Raw genomic sequence first — 25907 nt, forward strand, 5'->3', positions numbered from 1 at the left:
ATTAAATCCAGACCATCTCTCTCTGCCCTCGCTCTCGCTGACAGAAACACACACACACACCCCCAGTCAGATGACTCACCCTGGCATCAGTGACTTTGAACTCTCGGAGGATGTACTGGGGCATGTTGTACTCGGCCATCGGATCCACCACAAAGTACTGGTACCTGGCCGAGCGCTCTGCAGGCCAGTACTGGTGACATTTCTCCTGCAGAGGACAGAGCAAAGCCTTGCCTTCAGAGCTCCTTAAAAGATTCAGCGTGTAAGGAGAACAATTTCGGGCTACTTTATCATGAAAGTGTCGTCGTATCTCGCAAAATTCATTATTCATTTGAAGACAGTCTCTTGGCAGATGAGATATGACGTTCATGAAATATAAGTCACATCGCTCTGTCTCTTTGCTGTCTGCATTCTCAGAGCGTCCCAACGCCCCAACGTTCGTCATATGATTATTTTATTTCCTTTTTTGGCGAATATTTTTTTAGTTGCACACATCAGAGAGCTGTGCTGTTGCGTATTAGGAGATATCATTGTTAGTCACAGTTCACGATTCACAGAAGTTCTCTCTTGATCAGAACTTCAGCTCAAAGAAAGCAGAGAGCACAATGGGGAGCAGCTGATAATGTTAATTCAGCCAGAACTTCAAAATATTAAATTTCATGAACATAATAAAAAATCACAGAGTATTGTGAGGCACTATATGTGGCAAATACTTTGGCAAAAGTGATCATTAAAGAGAAAATCTCTGAAAGAGACTTCAGCCTTTATTGTTACAAACTTGCAGATGAGCTGAAATAATGGAATCAGTGCTGGTTTAAAAAATTTGATGGATCCTTTGTCTAATTTTCCCTAATTTCCCTTTGTCTAAAATTACTCTTTATTAGTAAATTATCATTACTGTTTAGTGCATAATCACGTTTAAAGACACTAATACGAACACTTAAAGCTACAGTCTTCAAAATTTGTCTCCCCCTTCTGGCAATAAGAGTCATTAAACAAACACCAGGTTACGTTTCTTCGGTTCAGGCAACGTTGTTGAACGTTGTTCGTTGTTCTATTAGTAACACAATAAACCTCACCTACCATATTATACATGGACAAAAACGAAGACCAGTGCAACCTGAATGTTACTTTTGTGTTGAGAGAAAAAGGGGAACACAGGACTAGGACAGGGTTAAACTTAAGTCGATCATGATCACCTCTCAACAAACTCAAGAGAAAACAAGGCCTTGTCTGATGACCGAGACCTCTTTCAAATCAAGGAAACGCAATATGTCTGTTGCACACTGTTGACATGTGCACATAAGGTACTGCACGGTCTGTGGTCTCTCAGTCCCTTCTCTTCTTTCAGCACTCTCCAATGAAAGAAAAAAAAGGAACACCAATGGTAAACTGAGATTGTCCTTGCCGTCGACTACTCTTTTTTTAGACTGTGAATGCAGAGTTTCATTCTTTATCTGAGGCATAAAAACCTTTTCTTGGGTGCTTTGTAGGTTTTATTGTGCCTGAACGCTAGAGTGGATAAAGTCAAAGAACCTTAGTTACATTCATTATTCTCCTTTACTCCTAGTTGCTGTAGGCTAAACTGTTGTTTTCGTCGCTACGGCTGACTCCCCTCTTCAGCTCTGGTAAACAATTATGCTGTTTGACATAAAATGCAGCAGTATCAAAACATCAGCAAAAAAAAAGGAAAAAAAAGACCCTGGTATACAGCAAAGTAACAAGAAACTGACCTGACCTTGAAAAGACTTTTTTGTTCATTTCATTATTATGTAAAAGTTCTGCATTAGTTTAATTAGTTAGTTGGCTTTGATCCCTGTAATCGCTAACACTAATAACTGTAGAATTAGAGATTTGCGCCACTGAAGGGACGATCCATAACAAGACAGCCTACATAGTGTACATCGTGGATGGTAGTGGTCGTACAGACTAGTCGACTATTCACTGATGCTAAAATCCATTGTCGTAGTTAAAATTCAACCTTTAGCTTCAGTGCACACAGGAGGCTTCGAAGTAACACTGCATTTTCTTCTAATCCAGCTACAATATAGCATCTTACAACACACTGTGGAATACTATTAAATGCTACCAACAGCGCTGACTTGCAGCCTGTTTTTATCCAGGCTATACATTTCTGCAGCACACAGTATGTAGCACATACTGTTCTCAGCATATTGTAACACACTGGTTTATGTTCAGTTCTCTTGTGTTCCATTCATTAACATTGTTGCTGTGGTTATAGAGTGTGTATTGTTTTTTTGTCCTTGATGCCAGTGAATGCATCATGCGAGAAACTGAAGTTATAGTAGAGTAGTAGTTTTTTACAAGCATATTAAAATTGTGTGAGACGCTACAATATATATTCAGGTCAAGGATATAGACTTCGTTATTGCTAAGCATTACTTTCTACTGTGTTCTTATAAGTTATGTCATCGACAACTAGTTAAAGTCGGCGCATAATAGTCAGCTTTAAAAAAGTCTGAAGTTGTGCAAAACCCCTAGTGCGTAGTTAAATTAGACTGCATGTTTGTATTTGTGCGTCTGTGTCCGTACCCGACCCATTTCTCTCAGTTTGGTTAGCATGACGACTATGGTGGAGTTGTGTTCCCACAGCATCCTCCAGTAGTCCTCTGTGGTCTCAGCCAGTGGGCCTTGGGTTGCTATGTAGGCCTTCTGCTGCCTGAACACAAGGATACATAGATAAGTGTAAAAATGTATTAAGAGAACTTTAGCCTCTTTAACGGATGTTCAGTTCAACTGCCTTTGACCTGTATCCGTCGATGAAGCTGGCATTGATATAGTCGGATCCCTCCACTCCTCTGATTGGCTGCAGACACACTCGCGTGGTCTCGTAGGGCATAATATTCACCAGCCGGTTCTTGAACTTGTTGCATGGCAGATTGGCACTCACGAACCGTGATGTGTGAGCCTTGGCACTGGCCAGACGCTGGAACAAAAAAAAAGAAAGAAATCAATTGTAGGGAGAACACTGCATTACATTTGTGAGACGTTGGCCCGAAAGAAACCGGCGCTAGCGAAAACATATAAAACCTGAATAATGACTGGATGAAAGGACGGAGAGAAAATAAAAAAAAAAAAGGAGTTCAGATTCCGAGGACCTCATTCAAATGTATTTAGCACAAGGCTCGTTTTTTTCTTCTGGCGCGCTGGACAAGTAAAATTAGAAAATCAGCTTGACTCGACAGGCCGGAGGTTGTTTAGTCAGACATCTTCAATTGAATAAACAAAGCAGGGGCGATACAGCAGGATGAGGGCAGAAGCAGGGAATGGAGGAGGGAATATAATAAGACGAATAAGAGGAGGAAGGAGAAAATCAAGATTCAGGGGAGGGCAGGAAACCACAAGGCCCCACACTGTCTCAACACACATATGTGAACCGCAGTTGATCCTCCACAAAGAACACACACATTCATATAGATACGTGCAGACAGGCAGACGTGAGCACATACCGTACACTCTCCCTCACATTCGACCAATGGATGACATGGTTTAAAACGAAAGACAGAACAACAGAGAACAGGCAGAGGGAAACCGCAGACTCGGGGGGGAAACAATGGGGTCTCATGAGCCCGAGCGGCTACCGGAGTGCTGTGGGAGAAACAGCAGTACCTTATTTTCTTACAGACTACGCTGGAAAATCCCACTAACCACAAGTTCACCAGTTCATCTGGGTACTCCGAACCCCGTTTCCAGCATCAACAACAGTAATTCTTCATGTCATTGGGTTTGAATTCGTCTTATCAATAAAAGTTTTCACCGCCTCGATGCGTGCCAGTGTTTTCCACATCTGTTAAGTTTGGATAAAATCATGCCCTGTTGGCAGCCTCTTTGAACTCGACCAGTAAACTCTCCGTGAAAGGAAACAAAAACACCACGCACTAATACGGTGTTGGATTACCAGAAGCTGCCAGCAAAACCTCCGTTGCTTGCTTTTCTCACACGCATGCTTAAACTTTCTGTGATTTCGTTTTGAGTGGTGCGATGCCGCTGCTCCGTGAGAAATTCCATCCTTTTCGGTGTTTTGTCGACGGAGGTGGAAAGTGCAGTTTTCAGACGCCCCTCGACAGCGTCCCATAAGCGTTCAAGGAGAGCTGAAATATGGTGACTGGGACAACCCTGGCATGTGTTTCACATCAATATAAGGCTGAGCAAACAACTCGGCGAGCGCTCGGTTCATTGTCATTCTGAGGAGATCGCCGCTATTAGGAGAGGGACGACTGGAGCGTAGGACCGAGGAGATTTTGTGTTTACTCTGCCCCTCTGAGCAGACATAAGGCATTCCAGGAAAATTTGACACCACCTGCTTTCAATATATACCTGTACGGCAGTCTCTTTCCACCCGCTTGGGGCAGACAGAAGTCATCTGGAAAGAGGTAAATATCACGGTAAACAAAATAAGAAGATATAATGAAAACAGCCCCACTCAACAACTCTCTTATGTCCTCACTCTTGAGGGTGCTGACGCCTTGTTTGGCGTTCCCACGGTGAATTCTGATCATCTCCCCCCAAATTTATGAAAAGGCCCAATTTCTTTCTTTTTTTTAAGATTTTACGGCCACAGGGTGGCAAAACGTGACAGCTGAACATGGAGATTAGCTGCATTAGTTTGAATCATAGGATTTAAGTGTCTAAAGTGTAGAGGAGTTGTGCAATCGACTGAACCAACAGATTTGAAAAGCAGTCAGAGATATATTTTTACAGATATCTGCCAAATGAACAGAGAAGTAAATGGATCTCTGCATTAGAAGAAACAACAACAATCCAGGCACAGAAACCTGGTGTTGTGGTTCACATTTTCTGGCAAGTAATATTAATTTATGCTGTATTTTTTGATGAAGTCATACTTTAAGTTACTTCTTTAGTTACGTTCTTGAGGGCTGTCAGATAAGTTTGTTGATGTTGTTGTTTTTCGACAACTATTTCAGTTCCAACAATAAATTATAATGAAATAATAAAGACAATATATACGATCACTCCTCGTCACCCTTCTAATGTCCGGTCGGACGCTACAGTATTGTATGGTTAATGTTACTGCTCAGTAAAGCTCTTAGCTCTTTTATTTAGCTACATTTATCATAACTGAAATGACGTAAAACTAACTTAAACTGATTGAAACTGAGGTTAATCCACTTTTCCATATCATACTAGTTCGTATGAATCACTGTGGAGTCCAATTGTCCTTAATTTGATCTGACAATCCACATTTTTCCCAGTTGCTGTATTTATTGATACATTTCACCGTGTTTTTGCCACTCGGGGGGGCGTGGCCCAAGGCAGCAGTGACATCAATGCATACCCGCTATAAGCTGCACCATTCTGGCATTTTTTGGTCTTTAAGTATTTTCCCTAAAAACTTTTTCTTACTATGGACTCAAAAGGCGCAGTCCCATAACCCCCGTCATAATCCCCTTCAAATCCAAACATCCACCCTGACTATATGAAACTCTCAGTGGGGGTCTGAAACTATATGAACTAGGAAAGGCATGGGAAAGACGCTCGGTGGCTGTCGAGGTCAGAACAGATTCAAAGGTGGTGAGAAACATGTTCTAAATGCAACCTTTTATTTTATGTTAATGTCAACTATTGTTCTGAAGTTAATTTTGAACCTTTGATAATGAGTCAACGTGGATGAGCAGCGTTAAATACGCTTTCAACACTTACAATTTGTGATCATGCAATAGTGTGGATGAGGTGACGCGCTTAAAAACTCAGCTACAACAGCAGGGAAATGCACCTTGTGGGGTGTTGTTTTTTTATTTTTGATTTGTTTATGGGTTCTTTTGTGCTTGTTGGCTTGTTTGTAAAGTCGTAGCAAAGTCTAGGGACCCTTTGAATGCCCTTAGTTCTTTGTGCTCTATAACGTGTAGGGCATAGGTCTTCAACAGGGGGTCCGTGGACCGGTACTGCAGGGGGGTCACAAAATCTTTGGTTGATTAGACATTTTTTATATATTTTTTAAAAATAAATTGCTTTTAGATACACATTAGCATGAATCCAAAACATTTTAGTAAAGAGATAATGGATAGCTTAATATTGAACGCAAAATTATAATAATCATGTATATTTATAAATAGTATCTCTTCATCACTTTGGGGTTCTTGGCCTGAAAAACGTTGAAGACCCCTGGTGTAGGGCAATAACACTGGTTATTTCCTAGTCCTTAGCTTAGCTTAGCATGAACAACGGAAACCGCACAGAGGAGCACGAAGAAAGCCAGCCCGAAATCCCACAAAATCGGCCTACTAGCACTTCTAAATCTCCAGCTGCATACTAAAGAGACAGCTGATCTTTAAGTTAGACATAATAACCTCTATCATGTATCCTGTTGAATGTCTAAACAGGGACAACTTCAGTTCAAACCAAGGCAGACTTTTCTCAAGCGAACCTTTTGTACGGTTAAAGCCAAGAAAAAAAAAACACCTCCTACAGAGACCAGTGAAGTGTTACACCATTTCCATTAATCGTTTTTTACGACCCACCGTAAATCCGATTTTCAGGAACACAGCACGACGTCCTCACCTTGAACTCTAGCTCCATGCCAGTGACATTCTCTCCCGGTTCTATCTGAGTCAGCCTCTGGATGTAGGAGTACAGGTTCCTCGCGGGGACCTCGGTGTTCCCGCAGGTCACGGCCTCCAGCAGCGCGTCGTGAATGAAGATGTACTGGTCCTCCGTCTGGACCATGTAGTTCCTCTGGGAGCGCATCAGCGTGACGTGGCCGTAGATGTCGATGGTCTTCTCGTGCTTGATGCGCTCCGCCATGGCGTCGATCACGATGAAGCAGCCGGTGCGGCCCACTCCAGCGCTGAGCCGCGGGCGAGGGAGGAAAGGAAAAAGGTGAACAGATGGTAATGTGATTTATTTTATTTTATTTTTTTCCCCGCCTCACATAACCTGAGGTATGAACCGTCGGTTTTCCTGAGCGTGTCCTGCCATTCGCACCGAGTACAAATCTGGCCCTGCAAAGCTCTGACACGCCGCACGTAAAGAAAACCAACCGACTATCGCAAAGACGCCAAGCAGCAATATTTCCAACAAAGCATGTAAAAAAAAAAAAAAAATTGACATCAGCAATGAGTCAGCATCACTGTCTCTGGGAAGATATCCTCGCTATTGACACACAATATAATACGAAATATAATAGCTGCCCACCCAAACACTTCACATTTTTTGCTGCGCTCGCGCCTAAACGGTGAGACAACCTGACCAAGCAGGCTTGTGAATAATAATAAAAAGAAAAAATCGTTACACGGTTGAATTAATATCACTGTATATGTGTGCGTGTGTCAGGTGGGATGAGACCCGGTGCCATTGTTTGATTGAAGCCGGTTGATATGTGGGAGGCACATTATGATGGAGTCTTGCCAGGATAATTAAATTTGACTGATAATCCTGTTAGATACTCCATCTGACTGCTACGGGAAGATTAGGAAGAGCTACTCTCCTGCCAACCTTTCCACCACCTCCCTGCCGCTCTATCTTCCCCTCCGAGTACCCTTCCCAACACCAGCCCCGCCACTTTGTCACTCTCACATTTGTAAAAAAAAAAAATAAAAAATTTTTAGACTCCATTTTCCCTCCATCGTTCCTTTTCTCTAATTCATCATTTTCCATTCACCGCGTCCCGGATTTGACCTCGCCTTCTCTGCTCTCGCTCTGCCAATATTTCCTCCTCTAACTCCCAGCCACCACGCTAACTCTTCCTCTCAATCATTGTCTCAATCTCGTTTTTTTTCTCCCCCCCCCTCGTCCTCTCCCTCCACATCTACACTTCGCTAATTCGTCGCTCTCCGCTTCTCTCGAAAAGTAAATAGCCGCTTCATTCCAGCTCTGGATCGCGACGCTCTGCCAAGACCGTAATGACAAGTTTCCAGAATCCTCCTCCATCCAACACGCGAGCCTCCTGCTGCTCCTTCATACGCGAGCTCATTTGAATATAAACTTCTGAACCCAGATCTGCCACCAGCTTAAACGCTAAATTGTCGACTGTGAAAGCTAATTATAGGAAACGGGGTCAGCATGGTGGCTGCTGTTGTTGTTGTTAAACCTTAGAGGTGATGGAGGTTGTTTTGGGAGGAATGTAGGTCTCCAAGCCAGTCAGGAGGGTTTTGGGTTTTGCATAATGGCAGGTCACGCTCATTTTGGTTCAGGATCCTCTGAATGACTTTATACAAGTGCCCCTGGACTCTTGTTTATTTTCGCAGACTTCTGCGATTTTCAAAATTACGTTTCCACATAAAAAAAACAAAAAAAACAACCCAAAATAACACATAAGTGTTTCATGCACACAACCGAGGGCCAGGTTTGTTTTCTTTTAGGTCGTAAACCCTAAAGGAGGAATTTGAGGAATCAAGGCTAGTTCTGGTTCAGTGAAGTGGAGTGAAACACACACACACACACACACACACACACACCTGCAATGGACAACCATGGGCCCTGCATCTGGAGGGTTGCAGGCTTTGACCCGGCGAAGGAAGGCCAGGAAGGGGGTGGGGTGTTCGGGCACCCCATGGTCGGGCCAGGCCGTGAACTGGAAGTGACGAACCTCCCGCTTCTCATTGGAGCCGCTCTAGACAGACAGAGCGACAAAGATGAAGCCGGTGTTAATGTCATCGGGAAAACAGAACCAACTAAATGCTAACTTGTCTCTCGATGCGTACGATGTGATCGGCTGATCCATTTATAACGTTTTAAAACAACATTATAAATGCTCACCCTAGCAACACTCAGAGCGTTTACATGCACATGAAAAAAAACGAATTATTGCCTTTATCGGCCTATAACAGGAAACACGTTACTCCAATTAAAATCGCAGTTCTCATTATCCGATTGAGACACCCAGATAATGCGATTGAATCAGAGTTTTCAATCGGATAATACATGTGTGCATCTTCCACGACCACTGCGCTGTCGTGTGCATCTCTATTGTCCTATGGATCTACATAATCTTTTTGTCTTGTTTTATCAAATAGAACATACACCAATCTGGCATAACATTATGACCACCGTCCTAATATTGTGTAGGTCTCCCCTGTGCCTCCAAATCAGTTGTGCCCCATCAAAAAAACAGACCAAAAAATGGGGGCCTTTGGGTGCCATCCATGGGTTGAGGGGAGGGGCCTCTGTGGATCATCCCACAGATGTGGGATCGTGATCAGTTTGGGATCTAGTGAATTTGGAGGCCAGGTCAACACCTTGTGCTGTTTTTCATTCTTTTTGTGTGTGTGTGCTTGTGTCAGGCTGCATCCTGCTGGGAATTGCTATGAGGTGTCTCGTCTGGTCCAGGTGTGCGCTACATGTCTAAGTAACATCCACATGAACGAATGCCAGGTCCAAAAGTTTCCCAGCAGAACACTGCCTTGTCAAAAGACGGTCAATGTTATTCACGTCGCCTGTTATGCCTGACTGATGTATATTAATGTGATAAATCCATTTCATCCTATATGCATTAATAAAAAACACAAACCAGCACACATAAATATTTAAACAGATCAATACACACACGCGATCCCGTTTCGCTCCACTACGCGTGGCGAGCTACCTTGTAAAGAGCGAAGGTCCTGACGGAGTAGGTGGCCAGCTCCACCGTGTCCAGCAGAGTGACCTGGATGAGGCCGTACGTCTCCGTGCCACGTGTCGGCCAGTACTGATCACACTTCACCTACAGAGGGACACGGGAGAAGAACAATGTGAACATGTCTGTGCGCAGTTGTTTTGTGAAAGAAGAAGAAAAACAAAACCAGAGCTGAGGTGGGTGTAAGTGCACATGTACAGTGAAAAAGGGTTTTTTATTTAGTGTGTGGCGTGGAGGCAGAGACAGAGTTTTACATTGTGGGGAGTGTGGTCCTGCAAGTTAATAGCCATGATGTTGGTGGACCCAACAGTACTAAAAGTCTACCTAATATACCAAGTGACAGCTTAAGTTCAGCCTTATTTGATACAGCACATTGCACTGTATTCCAAAATCACAAATAACTACAAGTCTCCTCACAGCACAGCAAATCCCAGCATCCCTAACCACCCAAACACCTGGAATTCAACTGCATGTGGCGGTCATATTTGTAGTTCTTCAGCTCGGCCTCGACGACCACAGAGGGGATAGGAAAAAAAAATCCCAGAGGAGATAAAAGCGGGGGGAGGAGGAGGGGGAGGAGGAGGAGGAGGAGGGCCTTGGCAGAATCAGGCCAAACCAAACGTTATGTGCTGATCCCTCCAGTCCTCACATCAAAGACAGCAGGGAGCTCAGCTCAGCTTGCTCTGCATTCCACTGCTCCAGACTGGGGATTATGCGTTTTGGCCTCGGTACGTTCGGGCTGTAATTACAGCTTTTCAACTGTTGTTTTCCCACCAGACCTTGAGACACTGTGGGGACAGGAATGGCTGTCCGTGTAGGAGGGATGGAGAGTGGGTGGGGGGGCGGACGGAGCGGGGGGCGTACACTGCTGGAGACTTAACAGGATGGTAGAAAATGCCTGGTGTGAAGACTTCATTATCCGCTAGATTACGGACTAACGGCATATAACTGTACCCTGGTATTGCGTGGTTTGACTGGTGCTGAAAGGAAAGGATCCTGGCAAGATTCCCACAGTGGGACCATCTGTGATCATCTGTGTTGTTAATGCGTAAACACATAATGGCATAATGTTGAGAGGTGTTAAATGAGATTAAATCATCTTCTCCAACGAGCAGCCCACTCCTCCCTCAAACAGCAGATACAGAGGCAGTGGGCAGATAATAAACAGCTAAATATGTTCAAATTGAATGCTTTCGTTGCATAATGCCGGGACCATTTTCTTATTAAATTCTGAAAATTTAAAGCTAAATAGTCATTTACAAATGATTCATTGTGTTTGAAAGACGGTAGCTGCTCTGGATCCATTCACTCTGTGGAGATTCTGCAGCAATAGAACAACTCCTTATTATAAAATACCAAGCAAGTAAAAAAAAAAAAAAAAAAAAAAGGGAAAAAGGAAAAAAGCTTTCATGGCTAAATCGTGTATTATATAGTCACAAGACAGGAAAAGAGAAAAAACAGTCGGGGTGTGATCATGCAAACTATACACACTAATGTGCACTGTGTCTGAACTGATGTGGTTACAATAAAACATATTTCAGACCGAGTTGCCTTGCGGCGAGCCGAAAAACAATTCTGCATTCTCACTCATTGCACTGGATATTGCTCAAGAAAAAAAAAAAAAAAAAAAAAAACTGAGTAGAGGAAAAAGGGTGAGGAGAAAACCATGTGAAGTGAGGTTGCATTTAAAAAGGGATTAGCGAAGGAGAGAAAGAGAGGAGGTCTTGCCTTAGAGAAGAAATAAGAGGGCATCTGAGGGTCAAACAGACACAACAGAGACAGTTGGAAAAAAGTTGGAAAAGGGAAACAAGAGTTTTAACACAAGCCACAGGTTAATAGGGAAAAGAAGCACAGATGGGAAGACAGGATCATTTTGTGAACAGGGCCTTGGACATAATTGGTTAGTGCTTTATCATGATTCATACCTCAAGCCATTCTTGTTCATTTTACTCTAACATGACACTCTCATTACATTGGATTTTTACTCAAGCGCACGTTCTGTTAACAACGGCAAAATGCCCCCAAGCCAAATGATTTTCTAATTCATTACCTCACCCAATTTAGCCGCGCTTGTAACTCCCCGGGTCTCACTCACCAATCTATTCTACTGTATTCTGACTTAGTACATGAAACCTTGTCGTGTGCTATAAGGCCGCTCTTAACTCCTCACTTAACCGTTTTAGCTTGGTCATCATAGCAATGCTCGTATTATGAAGTATTTTTATATGACCTAATATATTGCTATCATCTGTCCTACCACGTGCTAAAAACGAAAAAATTAACACTCCTCCCACTGCTCAACTGTCCTGCAATACAACCAAGCTAATCTTTCTCACTATGTCCTATAGTCTTACTACTTTACATCATCTTGTTTTTAATCACACCAAGTCCTCTTTAATACTTCAGCCCCTTTTCTTTTTTCCTTACCCCTACACTTACAGTACTGCAAGGTGGCCTACGCAGCCCTAATTTACCCGTTCCGTATTAGTCAGCGTAAGTGGAACTTCCTTTTTTCCCACTTAATTTTCCATGTCACTGCTGTTTCTAAACACTGCAGAGTTTTCACCACTTTCAAGTCCCCATGAAACTATCAAGGTGCCATTTGATTGGGCATATTTCGAGTCTGTTCTGACTGGTTGGCCGCAATGGCCTCAGAGTTCACCCTCCACGCATGTTCGATGATGTTGTAGCGCACTGGTGCTGGACGTATCATATAAAAACTATTTCAATTGAAAAAAAAAATTCTGGATGCAAAAACAAGACACTGGGTTTGAAGTCCCCCCTTCACAGTTTGTAAACAGCTTTTTTTGGGGCGGGGCTTAACTGGAGGCAAAACCTCTCAAACACTATAGCCTGTAAACGTCGGTTAGCATGTTTCAATGGAGGAAGGAAAACGCATATTTTAGAGAATATACTAATACGCCCAGTTACCAAGACCGTGAGTATTATTTAAAATCATCCATCAATTACTGGATGGATGGATTTGACAGGACTGCCCACCATGCAATGGGCAGACATTTACATGTACCTAATTGAGAAAACCAGCGTCTACACGAAAGAAAATTTGAAGGCATACAAATCATTAGACGCCTATAATAATGTCTTTAATGGAAATGTGCAAGATTTGGGATAGAATAACTTAAATGATGACTTTTGTCCATACGAACACAGAGGGGCTGTCTTTATCGAGTGAAGCTTCTCCAAAAAAGATATTACAAGAAGAAAGTGGAACCACTGTGGAACGTAGCAAAGCAACTTCAGCTTGCGTTAGCTAGTGGTTAGCATTAGCATTACCATGTAACATGAATCCCCAAAATAACAATTGACGACATTTTCATGGATGAAAGTCACAGTGTTTGCCTCAAGCTTCCCTCTGTTTTGCCTCCAGCTAACGTTGTGACGCCACAGTGACGCAGGCCATGAAGGGGTCTATAAGTTTGGTGCTTGCTGAGAAATAGTCATTGTTAACTCTACGCTTTGCAACATATATGTCTCATAACGCACTTCAGTGCCTTCAATGAGCACTTAGCTAACATTTGAAACCCTCAGCAGTGACATCTCTAAAAGGTATCTTGTCTACACTTTCCCACTTTAGCCTACCCTGTCCTACTCTCATGCTACTTTATGCTCTTCAGTTTCTAATAATAATGTACACCATTTATTTAATTCTGTCCTATATTGTGTCTTATCCTGTCATAACATACATCTTTTTGCCTTCTACTATCCCTCTTGTTCGCTGTTTGTTTAATTTTTCTGTCACAACCATGGATTCAAACCGTGGATTTCCTGTCCTTGCTGTCCCAGACTCTCCTGTTTCTCACCCGTGACTTCTCTTCCAGTTTGGTCATCATGATGATATTGGCCGTGTGCTGCTCCCAGACCATCCTCCAGAAGTCCCCGAAGGTCTCGGGGAGGGAGCCCTGAGTGGCGATGTAGGCATTCTGACGGCGGTAGCCATCAATATAGTTAGCGTTGATGTAGTCGCTGCCTGGGACACCTGCACCATAAGAAAAGAAACAGCGGAAGTTACACGAGGTGGATGAAATGATAATAATAATAATAAAAAAAAGACAGGTGTACAAGATGAGAATGAACTGTGATGGGTTGAAGAGGAACAGATGGACTGGCGAAATACTGCGCTCTACTTTCAAGTCCTGTCTACTGCGGCAGGTATTTTGATGGCTGGCTGTGATCGTTTCAAAACGTTATTTGTCCATGTCATTTTCTTTGCAGATGAACTTGATTGTTATTCTGTTTCACGGTGGAATAATCAATAAAGGATTATTTAAAGTCTACTGCTATGAAAGAAGGTTTATGTCCAAGTAGGACATAGCGGGAAGGATCATCTGAGGTTATGACGGGGAGATTACTGTTTTCATGTCCTTTGGTGTTGAGATTGTTCAGCCGTCTTGTTTTATAATACATGCTAAGACGATCATGGACCTAATCTGAGTATACTCTGGATGTGTCGCTTTGAATGGCAATATGACTGTAAGGCCGTCTCTGTGTAAGACTCAGCTGACACTGCTTGTCCTGGAAGGGATTGTGTGTGTGTGTGTGTGTGTGTGTGTGTGTGTGTGTGTGTGTGTGTGTGTGTGTGTGTGTGTGTGTGTGTGTGTGTGTGATGTGAGAGACCGTCTGTGTGTGTTTGATTTAGGATCAGGCCTGCTCATCTAGGGCCTAATACCATAATCCCAAAAATCACTGAGTCACAGCTCAAACATGCACACATACACCAAAACATCAAAGTACACATAAACTCAGAAGGGCACACGTGGTTCCGGTCGTGGCCCCGATTCTGGCCGAGTGGGACGCGAAACTCCTTTTGAGCCATTTGACAACAGTTAACATTTATAATGATCGGAGTTGATGAGAAAACGGTACTGTAGCAACTAGTTCAGCTGGCTCTCTTCTAGCAGCTTATTTTATGAGCCGAACTCAGTCCCATGGAGTTGTAAAAACCCAGGCTAACACACACACACACACACACACACAGCAGTATGGGGTGTTCACACAACTTACTTTAAATGGGATGGGGACAGACGGTAAGAAGAGCTTCTAACATATGTTTATCAAGCTCAGCCTTTAAAAGACAGCTTGCCTAAATTCTCTGATGTGCTTCAACTTTATTGCAAGGGACTATAACAGAAGCGGTGTGCAGATAAAAGACACACACACACACACACACACACACACACACACACACTTCTAGTCACTTAGTGGCTTTGCTGGGCCTGGCAGAGGGAGAGTGCGTTCACGAATTTGTGGAGAAGACTGGGAGCAAAAAAGTGCATATCTGTGCTAGTGCACATCCCGGGAGTGCGTTTTAGATCTGCAGAAATGTGTGTACTTGTGCGTGTGTGTGCGTGCATGCGCTCTTTTGTGTTTGGACATGCTCAAGAGTATATGCGTTTTCTAAGCTGGAAGAAAGACAGACAGCCAGGGCTCCAGGACAGGCGGGGGTGGAAGGGCTGCTCACACATGCTCTGCCCAGATAAGACTCATCTGTTTGGGCTTGGCCTCCCACTGCCTCCCTCTCGCGACACTGAAGCTGCCAGTTTCTCCGCCTCAGGTCTTTCCCGGCTGAGGTGGGTGAGTGCGTTTCGAAATACACACTAAGAACAGGGCTGAGAGCATTTTTTTTTTTTTCTCCTCACGCAAATGAACCAAATCCAGTAAAATGGCCACATCACAAATACATTAGTGTTACTAGTTTGTTAAAATCCTGAAGTGATTTGTTGCATTAGATGTGTTTTGTACATAGGAATGTTGTACCTTTATTTAAACAGGTGAGTTTACAATGACGACAGGGACAAGAGGCTGCACAGAGAGTCAAACACAATATATAAAAACACACAACACATAACAAAAGTAAAAGCTAAAAGTGATAGTGCTGGTCCAAGAAGTTAAAAACAGGTGTGACAATCACAAATTATTATTGGGAGTGTGTTTTGGAAAGAGGAGAATCGGATAAATGTGTTAAGTTGAAGCTTTTGCAGCAGATGATTCCAGTCACTAGCAGCAGCAAATTGAAATATATTTATAAACAGAACACATATAGTAGGTAGGGGGTCCCTACTTAATCTCTCCATCAGTTTGGGGGTCCTTGTACTGAAAAATGTTGAAGACCCCTGGAGTAGTGAGTTAAGATACGAAGGGGTGTTTCCAGTGATGGTCTTTTAGATGAAGTGATACCAGCAGGTCAGGCTATGAGAGTGAAGTCATGGCCAATTGGGAGAATTGTCATTTTAACCAGTGTCCTTTGCAGAGTCTGTGAAAGAAGCCTTTTTACACAACAGAAAACCAACTCTAGATCTGACTTTGGAGAGCAGTGTGTTAATGTGCACGTTAAAGGAGAGTGAACTGTTGAGCCAAATACCCAGATATTTGTAAAAATGAGCAAAATGAAAGATTTTGAGAGACCAAGGGTTAAGTGCATTATTTTTATTTGTGTTTAAGTTAAGGTGAAGGTTGGAAAAAGCAATTGGATATTGCTGAAGCTAATTTGCAAGCACTAATTTGGATGTGTACAAGATGGTATCATCGGCATATAAATGAATATGAGAACTACCCGCAGTAGAAGCAATGTTATTTATGTAGGATTTATGGGAACACATTGTGCCACTAAAACACATCCTTTAGACTTTTAAAGACACTTAGACACTCATTTATGCTATATTTCTGACCACATTGTGACATAATGCCCTCCTTAGCTAAAGCCATCCATCACAATTACATGCCCAATCTAAACCCTTAACCTAACCTTGACTCTGCAACCGATTCATAAACCTCAAGCAGCCCTTTAAACAAGCGAGGAGGTGACCACAGTGGCACGTCTTCCTAAAAATATCCTCATTCTCAAGCATGCCCTCGACGATAGACATACCAGAGCGCGCACGCATGCACACACACACAAACACAGCGGCATGATGTCTTACCCTCGATGCTGGAGAGTATGACCCTCGAGTGATCGTAGGCGATGACGTTAGCGTAGCGGTTCTTTGGTTTGTTGACTTCCAAGTTGGAGTTCTCCCACGTGAACTGCTGGCCGGGGTCGACTGACTGCAAGAGAAAAAAGTGAAGGTCTGAGCAAAGAACAATCAGGTAGGTTAGGACGACTAATGCGTGTGTTTTAGTTCCAACAATTGTTTTGGTTTTATTGAAGTTAATGGTTTTCCAATGGTCCGAATTAAAAACATTATGCACCGATCAGGGATAACATTATGGCCTAACAATGTGTCCCCTGTGCCTCCAAAACAGTTGTGACTCATCAGAGAATGGACATGGACTTTCTGGGTGTTCTGTGGTGTGTGGTAACACAAACTTGTTAGTGGGTTGGCGGGAGGGGTCTTTGTGGATCAGGTTTGTTCCAGTGCATCACACAGATACTTGGGAGTTTGGGATCTAGATGTTTTTTTTTTTTTTAGTTGTTCCTAAACAGTTTTTGTGTGTGTCTGTGTCAGGCTGCAGCCATTAAGGTGTGTAATTGCTATGGGGTGGGGATGCCTGGTCTGGTCTAGGGTCGGTCATGTCACAAGAAGTTATTTACAGCTCGTGGTCATAATGTTGTGACTGGTCACAAATTGTACTCAGTGGGGCAAAAAGTAATTTACTAAAAAATGCTTGTTTAAACTCTAAATTCCCTTATCAAAGAAACTGAGAACCTCATTCCACTTTTCAACTATTTTCAACTCTTTGTATGTGCACGAACGTGCAGGCATTACCACTGGACATTGCTATCTTTTCAAATGGAACTGAAAATGAACAGATGGGCAGAAAAAGAAATATTTTGACAATTCCATGAATTGCAAGGACTGCGAGCAGCAAAAACCCCTCCATTCGTAACCCAACGACAGATTAGGAAGGCTCTGTTGATACTGGATGGGAATGTGCGCACATCCATGATACCACTTTTCAAGAAACGCGTTCCACTTTCAACGGAAAGCGAATCCGGCTCCCAGAGAAAGATGATAAAAGCGCAATAAATTCCACGGGGAGAGAGAGGGGATGGTTGTGTTAGACCAACACATTAAGTTCCTGGAGGGTAATTACAGTGTAACCATCGCTGTTAGCAGGGAGCGGCAGACATGAAGTCATTATGGGGCTGTCAATGGAGAGGGATGAAGAGGAGAGAGCCAGAGCGATTTAGCAATTCTGAATATTTTACGACACATAATTATGGTTTGGTCGGTGGGGGGAAAAAAGTGGACGAGAGTGGTACGGGATAAGTGCGCGTATGTGTGTGTGTGTGTGTGTGAGTTAAAGGCTGCTACATCCACGCTGCCAACATCATGTGTGTCTGATTATCACACCGCAATCATTTCAGGACTTTTTCTCCCCTCTACCATCCATCTCTCTTGTTCCTTCGTTAAGGGTTCAGCACCAAACAGAGCACGCAGTCATGCAGAGAGAATGCGAGGCTCAACAGAGCGGCTCCAACATGCACCGCAAAACTTCTTCATCCTCTCTAGCAACACTTCTTGTCCCCAAATCATCCCCCTGTTTTTCGGCTTTATGTGTAACGTTTCCCCATCTCCATCTATACACATATACTTGTCACACACAATTTGTCTCTCTCGTGGAAGCCAATTAGAGCCTTATGTCTCCTTCACCCAGAGGCCCTCGGTTTAAACAGATTTTTTTTTTTTTTTTCGCAAGGAAAAGAAAACATTTTTACTCCTTTAACAGCTCTCCGTGGAGCTCATTGTGATGCTATTTGCTACCCAGCCGGCGTGCTGGGAAATATTTCAACTGATGTGTTTTTTTTTTTTAAAATTTTATTATTTATTTATTTATTTATTTATTTATTTATTGAGTGCCACAGTTCAGCACACCAAGTCCTGGCAAATTGTTATCTTTGAGTAGACGCGGTTTCTTTGCTTCACATTAATTGAAGGAACCTAATCTAGAAACATTTTTTTTTTCTCCCCTTTTCCTTTTTTGCTTCTTGTGTCTTTTGGTTAGTCTGTGGCTGCCTCCTTATTTCCATCTCCTCGTTTCTTGTAGAAATGAGACCTTGATAGCCATCTGGCTGTAAGCAAACTGTCTTTGAGCTTGCAATTTCAATTTTCTTCTACGGTATTTGTATAGATAACGACAAGAGCTGCGCTTTATCTCGTATCGTTCTACGGAGGCAAATCAAAATGCGACTCAGCTGCAGGAGGCTAACGCGAGGCCACTGAAACCGAAACCCGGGAGAAAACTGACAAGTCAACGATAAATGTGTGTGTGCGACTGCAGCAAAAACCAGATGCATTGCCCAAGTTGGAGATTTTCAGGGACAGATAATCAGCATTCCTACCTCGTACTCTTGAGAGAACTTGAGATTGTCGTTTGCCTTGAGGCGCTCAATGTGATCTGCCAGCTCAGAGATGGGGACGGGCGGGTGACTTGCCATGCCTGCCGAGCACAGAAATAGAAAAAGAGGCTGTTTTTGATACACACACAACTGAGCTCTTCCTGAAGGAGATGTTAAGAGTTAGGATTCTCAGAGGTGTTGTTTAGTGTTTGGTCCATGGTCAGCGTAGGCGGCGAATGTTTTTGTTTTTTTTTTTGGTCTTTTTTTTTTTGTTAAGTGACCGTTTTCTCTAAAGGCAGACAGAAAGAACAACGTGTGCGTTCACAAAGTTACTGAAGCGTTAAAATCCGTCCTCAGAGTATATGCACACCGCTGGTGAGGGGGGGAAAAAAAGAGACAACGACTACAGAGGTAGTTAAATATTTAGCATGATTTGTTTTAAAAAATGTATTTTTAAAGAAATGTTCCAGAGGCACTTGATGAAAATGTTGTCAATTCAAGCAGCTTCATCCTAAATGGGATGGAAGGTTAGTTAGCATGAACATGGGGAAAAGAAAGACAGAAATAAAGAAAGGAAAAGAAAGGAAGAATGTGTCAGAAAAGAGAAGAAGGTCTAGGATCTTGGACTAAGATCAACTAACTTGACAAACGGCGATAACCGCGGTACACTGATACCCGGTAGGCTGAAAAGGGAAACAACACCACGGTTAACCTTGTCAAAACAAAACAAGCTGACTACATGTACTTGCAGTTTTTTTTTTTGTTTTTTTTTTCCCTGTACATATTTTTATTAAAGCTACCTGGGGTCTGGAAGTTGATTCTGCGTAGCTCCACCGGATCGGTGGGATGGTGGGAGGACATGGCCTTGCTGCAGGGAAAACTGCCCTTCCTTCCCTCGGCCTCAGCTCTTTTCCTGGAACAGACACGGTACACCTCAGTCTGATCCCACATGAAAAACTGTTTGGAAAAACCAATGCCTGACTCCAAAACAGAGGTATAAGGTTTTGCGAGGAGGAATCGGGAAATTTCTGCTGTGAATTCTAACAGGACTCAGGTCGACTGCTGGTTTCGTGTTGCAGCTCCGTTTAACGACTTCCTGTGTTAAAAGCGACGCGCAATCTTACAATTTGTTTATTTTTTTAAATTAACCTTTTAACATGACCCTTGAACAAACTCATGCAATGCATGACTGCAGTGACTATACCGAGTTATCTTTATCAAGTTTGCTGCATAAACCGCATGCGGTGGATTATACAATCCGTCCGGTACACTTTAGGTCATCAAAGGAACACCAGACTGTGGTAATCCAGACTCTTCTGAGATCTATTTTCAACAGTGTTCTTTGCAGAGGCTTTTCAAGGAAAGAATCCCTGTAGGACAGAGGAAATGGTAATAGGCAGTGTTTGTTTACCTGTCAGGTTTGCTGGATCCAAACACGGAGGGGAGCAGATAAAAGGACAGACAAGGATGAATACCATTAATGTTCATTCAGAAAACATCAGAGACCAAAGCAGCACTGAACTTGATATTTTCTCCACTCTCGCACAAACAAAGCGGTGTTAATTTTGCAAAAAAATAAAGCCTCCGGCAGACTTGAGGACAAACACCGGATGAAAATTTAAATGACTTTTCACGCTGCATACATATTATTAAAACATAATAACATACTAGAAACATGGCTTAAAGTGAAACTTAGCACCAAGTTGAGACGTTAATGGCTGGAGAGCACCGCGGGATGCACCCCAGGGATCACGAGCACCACGCTTTAAACGCCAAGCTTAGTAATTTAGCTGCGCTGCATCAGTCATGGCAATTATTCATGTGCATTAACAAAACTCCTGCAACAGAACACCAGATAATTATCATGAATAATGCTAATGAGCGAGGCTGTTTTCTTCCTCCATCTCCTCCGTTAGCTAACAATTAAATGCAGATTACAGACATAAGCGCTAATTTCCACAATAACCTGTGGCCTGAATTCGTCTAGGGATTCGGTCGGGTTGATAGTCGTCCACCCTAAAGCAGTATAGGAAAACAATAATCATAACTTGACGTTAGTCTTGTATGCCCCGTGAATGCATAAAGTGTCTCAATCGTCAAAATAATAACTGATGTCCTGATGACTAATGTGAAGTTTTTAAGTAGTTGGAGAACTGCACAGCTAGCTACCATGCAGAGCTCTTTTTAACTGCAGAGCATCTTACTATGGTTTGGTGATCTAGTTAGCGAGTGATAGATGGTGATAGACAGATGGTTCATCCAATCACCTGCCAAGTATATTATTTTAAAATGGCTTTCCTACTCTGAACCATTTTCAAGAACCATTCCCCAGATGGTGCTCCAGGTAATTGGAATACACGATATTTATAAGTGGAGAAGCTAAAAACGGTAAAATAAGCGGTAAAATAAGCAAATGCTTACAGAGTATCTGGGGCCCTTTTTTTGATTTAAGCTGCCGGTTTCGTTTTCCCTTACTCACCTAAAACCTTTAATCTTTCACTTTCTTTGTTTTATTTCATTTACCACACCTTTCTTTTACCAGTCAAGCGCTTCATTCAAGTACTTCTCTCTGTGTCCTTACCTCTTGAAGAGGAGGATGGCGATGACGATGCAGACAATGAAGATTACAGCCAGCACAGGCCCTACCACCCAAAGGAGCCCTTCCTCCTCGTCAACAATTGGCTGAGGATCCACATCTGATGAGGTCACGGGATCAGAATATGGGCTGGTAGCATACATGGTCTGCAGGAAGCCATAGATTTATGAAAATATGTATATACAGTATTGTGACAGCTTCTACTGCTTCATTTAAACTTTTGTCCTCATAACTAGATAATGGTGTAAAAACATGACAGCATTTTCATTCTGCAGCCAATCACATAACAAAAGAGCAAAAATGTACAAAACCTCATCAAATTTTACAGTTGAAACTTGTTTTGTAATGTTTATTACATTTTCTGGTTTAATATGACATGCAACGTATTAGCAAATACTCATTTGAGGACATTAGGAAGTCATTATTTGCAATTAGGTCTGTGCATCCCCATGTTTAGTTTTATATTTTGTTACATATTGGTGACTTTATTATAATATACATTGAAATAATCCCCATGTCCACATGTAAGGACATCATTTTTTCAAAAAACTACTTCATGTTCAAAGATGATGCCTAGTTTTTTTTATAGTTCTTAGGTCCTACTCATCCGAAATACCTTGGGAGAAATTAAAAAATGCACACCAAACTAAAGCTCAGGACTCGGGAGGATATATATATATATATATACATATATATACTGTACTTGGTTGAGGTTGTTTCTCTGTCTGTACTCACGTTCTCAGAGAGGTCGAGCAGCGCGAGCACAAAGAAAACGTATTCCTGGCCGTTCTGCAGTGGACGGTTGCGGAAGTCGCCATAGTTACGGCCATCGCCCAGAGTGAACTCCATGGGGAGGGTCTTGAAGTGAGCTGTGACATAGGCCCTGGGATCTGACTGGCCGGCCTGTCTGCGGATGCGAAGCGCACGACTGACGCTGGTCCTGTTGATCTCTTTGAGGAGCTGAAGGGTGCACGAGTGAGGGATGGAAGGAAAAAAGGGAACACAAACATAGAATAAACATAAGAATATGGTGAAGTAAATTAAATAAAGTCATCTTTGTCAAACTGTAAAATTATTCCCTCCAAAGTTTTTTAAACACGTTGGAAAATAAGTGCAGTTCTGACCATTTTACGGCTCATGAAAACCCCTCATCGTCAATGGGGCAACAATGGGCCGCAAGGAACATTATCACGTAAGCACAAATGTGTTCATCATCCAAATTGCTGCCACATTTATCCATTGAGACAGTGGGCGCCATAAAAAAAACTCTATTGAAACTAATCTCACACAGATGAATGTGCTTTCAGAAAAGCATAATGAGGTGATGAAGTCTTTAGAAAAAGGCAGGAAGTGGAATTAGCTGGGAAATGGCATGGGAAAGTATTGTTTTGACTGAAAAAAGCGATGGATGGCCAGGTCATCTACCTTCTCATTAAAAGATAAGAATAGTCGGATACAAAAGAGGCAAAAAGGAGAAAAGAAAAACAGAATCCTGCAGCAGACTTGCCACTTTAGTTTTTAAACATTTAAACTAATTATTCTTTATTGTGGTATCACTAGTTCTCACCTGGTGCAGAATAACACGCTCATTAATATTATCAGAATCAAGCTTTTTATTTATATAGCCCTAACTCTAACCCTAGGTCTCTCACCTCATCCAGGTTCATCTGGTCGGGTTCCTCCCACGGATTCAGGAATTTTCCTCCTCTCTGCTTCTTCAGTGGCACCACCACCACATAGTAACCTCTGAATGAACACAGAATGCAAAGTGATCACAAACTAGAACCTAGAACCTAGAATGACAGTGACTTATCAGAAAAGAAGTGAAAATGATTATTTCCCAAAATATCAAAGCAATTCATTTAATCTTCTCCTCTAAAGAATAACAAACTATTTTATCCTTTGAATCCAAACAGCTTCTGTGGGGGCAGCGAGGACGCGAACAATAACGTAACCGGAGAAGTAAACTTTTCCAAACCAGTCTGAACTTAGAAAACCAGCAAGTGATGAGTAAGGGCACAGAAATAAAAATCTTCCACGTATCCTCAGTGGATAACTAACTGGTAACTCGCTTCAGTGCTTTAAGCTTGAAATCCACTGTGCTTCAGTGGAAAGTATGAATAAGACCTTCTGACGGCTCTAAAGTTGAAACAGCAGGCGAAGTTTTAAAGGATTTTTGTCCTTTTCTGTGTTTGGACAAAGATACGTTTGTCGGTGCAGAAACTGATCAAACTGTAAAAGAGATTCTTTAAGTGATTTCAACATCTAGCTGAGGACAGAGTCTGTAACCGTCTTGGATCAAGCTGTCTAAGCTCATATGGACTGTTGTGTTTTCACCATAGTTCACAGGATTTGCTCTCGGTGATAAAAACTCAATGGCACGATGAGCTATGTGCTTTCTTTCGGTCCGTTGTGGGAGTTCTCTGGCTTGCTTCGCTGCCAGCTCAGAGAAATCCCTCCTGATGGATCAATAAAGGAAAATAAGCACCGGGAGGAAACGAGTGAAATTTCCTCAAAGGGTCCGTTAATCTTACAACAACCGAACTGGAGCGAATTCAGACGCAGGTTTACAATCCGGACATTACCATAATCCAAATCCTTCACTCTCGCCACATTGCTTGAATCATCACTACCTGACTTTAGCCGTGGTCTGCACAGTCGGCAGCTGCACAGTCACCATGCCGTCTGCGTTGGTCTTTCCCACGACAGAGGGTTTGGTCTTCAGGATGTCTGGAGCGGTGGTGGCAGTGACGCGGTGCTGCAGGCCTCCTGCGCTGTTGGCCCGGTTGGTGAGCAGAAAGGAGTACTGGGTGTCTGGCTCCAAGCCAGTGATCAGCTTCTGAGTCTGTCTGCCATCCACTTCCACAGACTGGCCCTTTCCATAGAGGATCTGGAAGACAAAACAATTTCCTTTGAGGTCCTGGGCAGGAACGCTGCAGCAAACTTAGCAAAATGGCTCGTTTTAAAGTGAACAAAACTCAAGAAAAATTAAGAAAATTAAGTTGTAAAGTTATATGGAACAAAAAATAAATAAATCACAGTCTTTCAATTCAAGGTTCAAGGTTGGCGTTATTATAGGACTATTATTATTACTGAATGTGAAATGACCTGCATGAAATGTGTGTGCGTGGAGTACAAAGATTTCTGATGCAAGCTCTGGCAATTGGTTCCTTCTTTCTATAAATTCTGCAGCCACGCAGACTTTATTAGCATTTATTTATTTGAAGAGTTGGAAATTATGTTAATATAATAAGATAATAAGTCATAATGAATCCACCATGTGAACCACTGCAGAATGGATAATTGAATTTGTTCCTGTTATTTTAGATCAGGCTTTTAAGCAGTACTTGATATATTTGTTCCTACACGCTACATCAGCAGTTGTCAGTGTTTTTCAGGCCAAATGGAGAGATTAAGTAGGGACCCTCTACCTACTGTATGTGTTCTATATTAAACTTGTGCTATTTATAAATTTACATTATTATCACCATTTTGCATTCAATATTAAGCCATTCAAATAATACACAGGTTCAAATGTTCATTTTTTTATTTTTTTATTTCAAACATGGCCAACTGCAGTAACCCTAAACATACCTGACACAAACATAGCAGCGTGCGTCTGGGATTTCACCTGAGGACTGAATAGGATCTCGGCGAATTGCAGGGAACGTGACAGAGTCACCGTGTAATATTGGCTCAGCAGTGATGGGGGCGGGTCCTACTGTGTACAGGAGGCTTAGATTGAGATTGACAGGTCCCAGCTAGTGCAGCGCTCTGTGCTGACTGAAAGATAATGCAATTTATCCCTTTACTAAAATATGTTGGATTCATGTTAAAGTGTATTTGAAGGAAGTCTAATGTATGGGTGAAAATACAAAGAATATATATATCAAAAATGTCCAATCAACCAAAGATTTTGCGACCCCCGTGTAGTACCTCAGATGCCCCCCTAGGGGCTGCGGACCCCCCTGTTGAAGATATATGTGCAAAAGACATAACTTTTGCACCGGGTACGATTTAACAAATCCACTTACAGTGAAAGGCTGGGCAGGGTTCTTGTCTCGGATCTCCCAGGACAGCAGGACAGAGTTCTTCATGGCCGCCTTTACTCTGAAGTTGGTGGCAAAAACTAAGACAGAGACAAAAATAGAACAAAGAAAAAAAAACAAAAAAACATGAATGGAGCTCAGTGGTTTCGGTTATTCTCTCTAGCGAACTAAACATAACAGCCTTACCTGCGTATCATTCTCTAGTACCAGTCTGGAGCTAGCTATTTGCTCTGATCAACAGTGAGACTGGACACGGATACTCGCCCAAGACCCAAGACTCTTACCTTGCTTTGGGAAAAGGATGTTGGGTCTAAGGCTACAGTGACAAGACAACGAAAAGGACACGTCACCAGATGTTGTGTGTTTGTGTGC

At 42.5% G+C, this 25907-nt stretch overlaps 1 protein-coding gene across 21 annotated transcripts in view; it reads right to left on the bottom strand.

The window, feature by feature from the left end:
• Window positions 1-25907, bottom strand: part of ptprdb (protein tyrosine phosphatase receptor type Db) — a 162839-nt gene that overhangs the window by 5527 nt on the left and 131405 nt on the right. For 12 of the 21 annotated variants that reach the window (XM_047577704.1, XM_047577702.1, XM_047577701.1 and 9 more), the window contains 17 exons: window positions 25521-25615; window positions 24120-24376; window positions 23139-23232; window positions 22222-22446; window positions 21472-21632; window positions 20302-20313; window positions 19691-19803; window positions 19532-19573; window positions 18894-18991; window positions 16531-16654; window positions 13414-13589; window positions 9560-9679; window positions 8433-8587; window positions 6538-6823; window positions 2766-2944; window positions 2551-2677; window positions 80-205 (listed from right to left, as the gene is read on the bottom strand). In XM_047577704.1, coding sequence (XP_047433660.1) covers window positions 80-205; window positions 2551-2677; window positions 2766-2944; window positions 6538-6823; window positions 8433-8587; window positions 9560-9679; window positions 13414-13589; window positions 16531-16654; window positions 18894-18991; window positions 19532-19573; window positions 19691-19803; window positions 20302-20313; window positions 21472-21632; window positions 22222-22446; window positions 23139-23232; window positions 24120-24376; window positions 25521-25615 — 2390 coding nt within the window. The remainder of the gene's footprint in view (window positions 1-79; window positions 206-2550; window positions 2678-2765; window positions 2945-6537; window positions 6824-8432; window positions 8588-9559; window positions 9680-13413; window positions 13590-16530; window positions 16655-18893; window positions 18992-19531; window positions 19574-19690; window positions 19804-20301; window positions 20314-21471; window positions 21633-22221; window positions 22447-23138; window positions 23233-24119; window positions 24377-25520; window positions 25616-25907) is intronic. The other 9 variants (XM_047577714.1, XM_047577713.1, XM_047577705.1 and 6 more) reach the window with 1 other exon arrangement.

Source organism: Mugil cephalus, chromosome 2 (assembly GCF_022458985.1).
Source record: "Mugil cephalus isolate CIBA_MC_2020 chromosome 2, CIBA_Mcephalus_1.1, whole genome shotgun sequence".
NCBI lineage: Eukaryota > Metazoa > Chordata > Actinopteri > Mugiliformes > Mugilidae > Mugil > Mugil cephalus.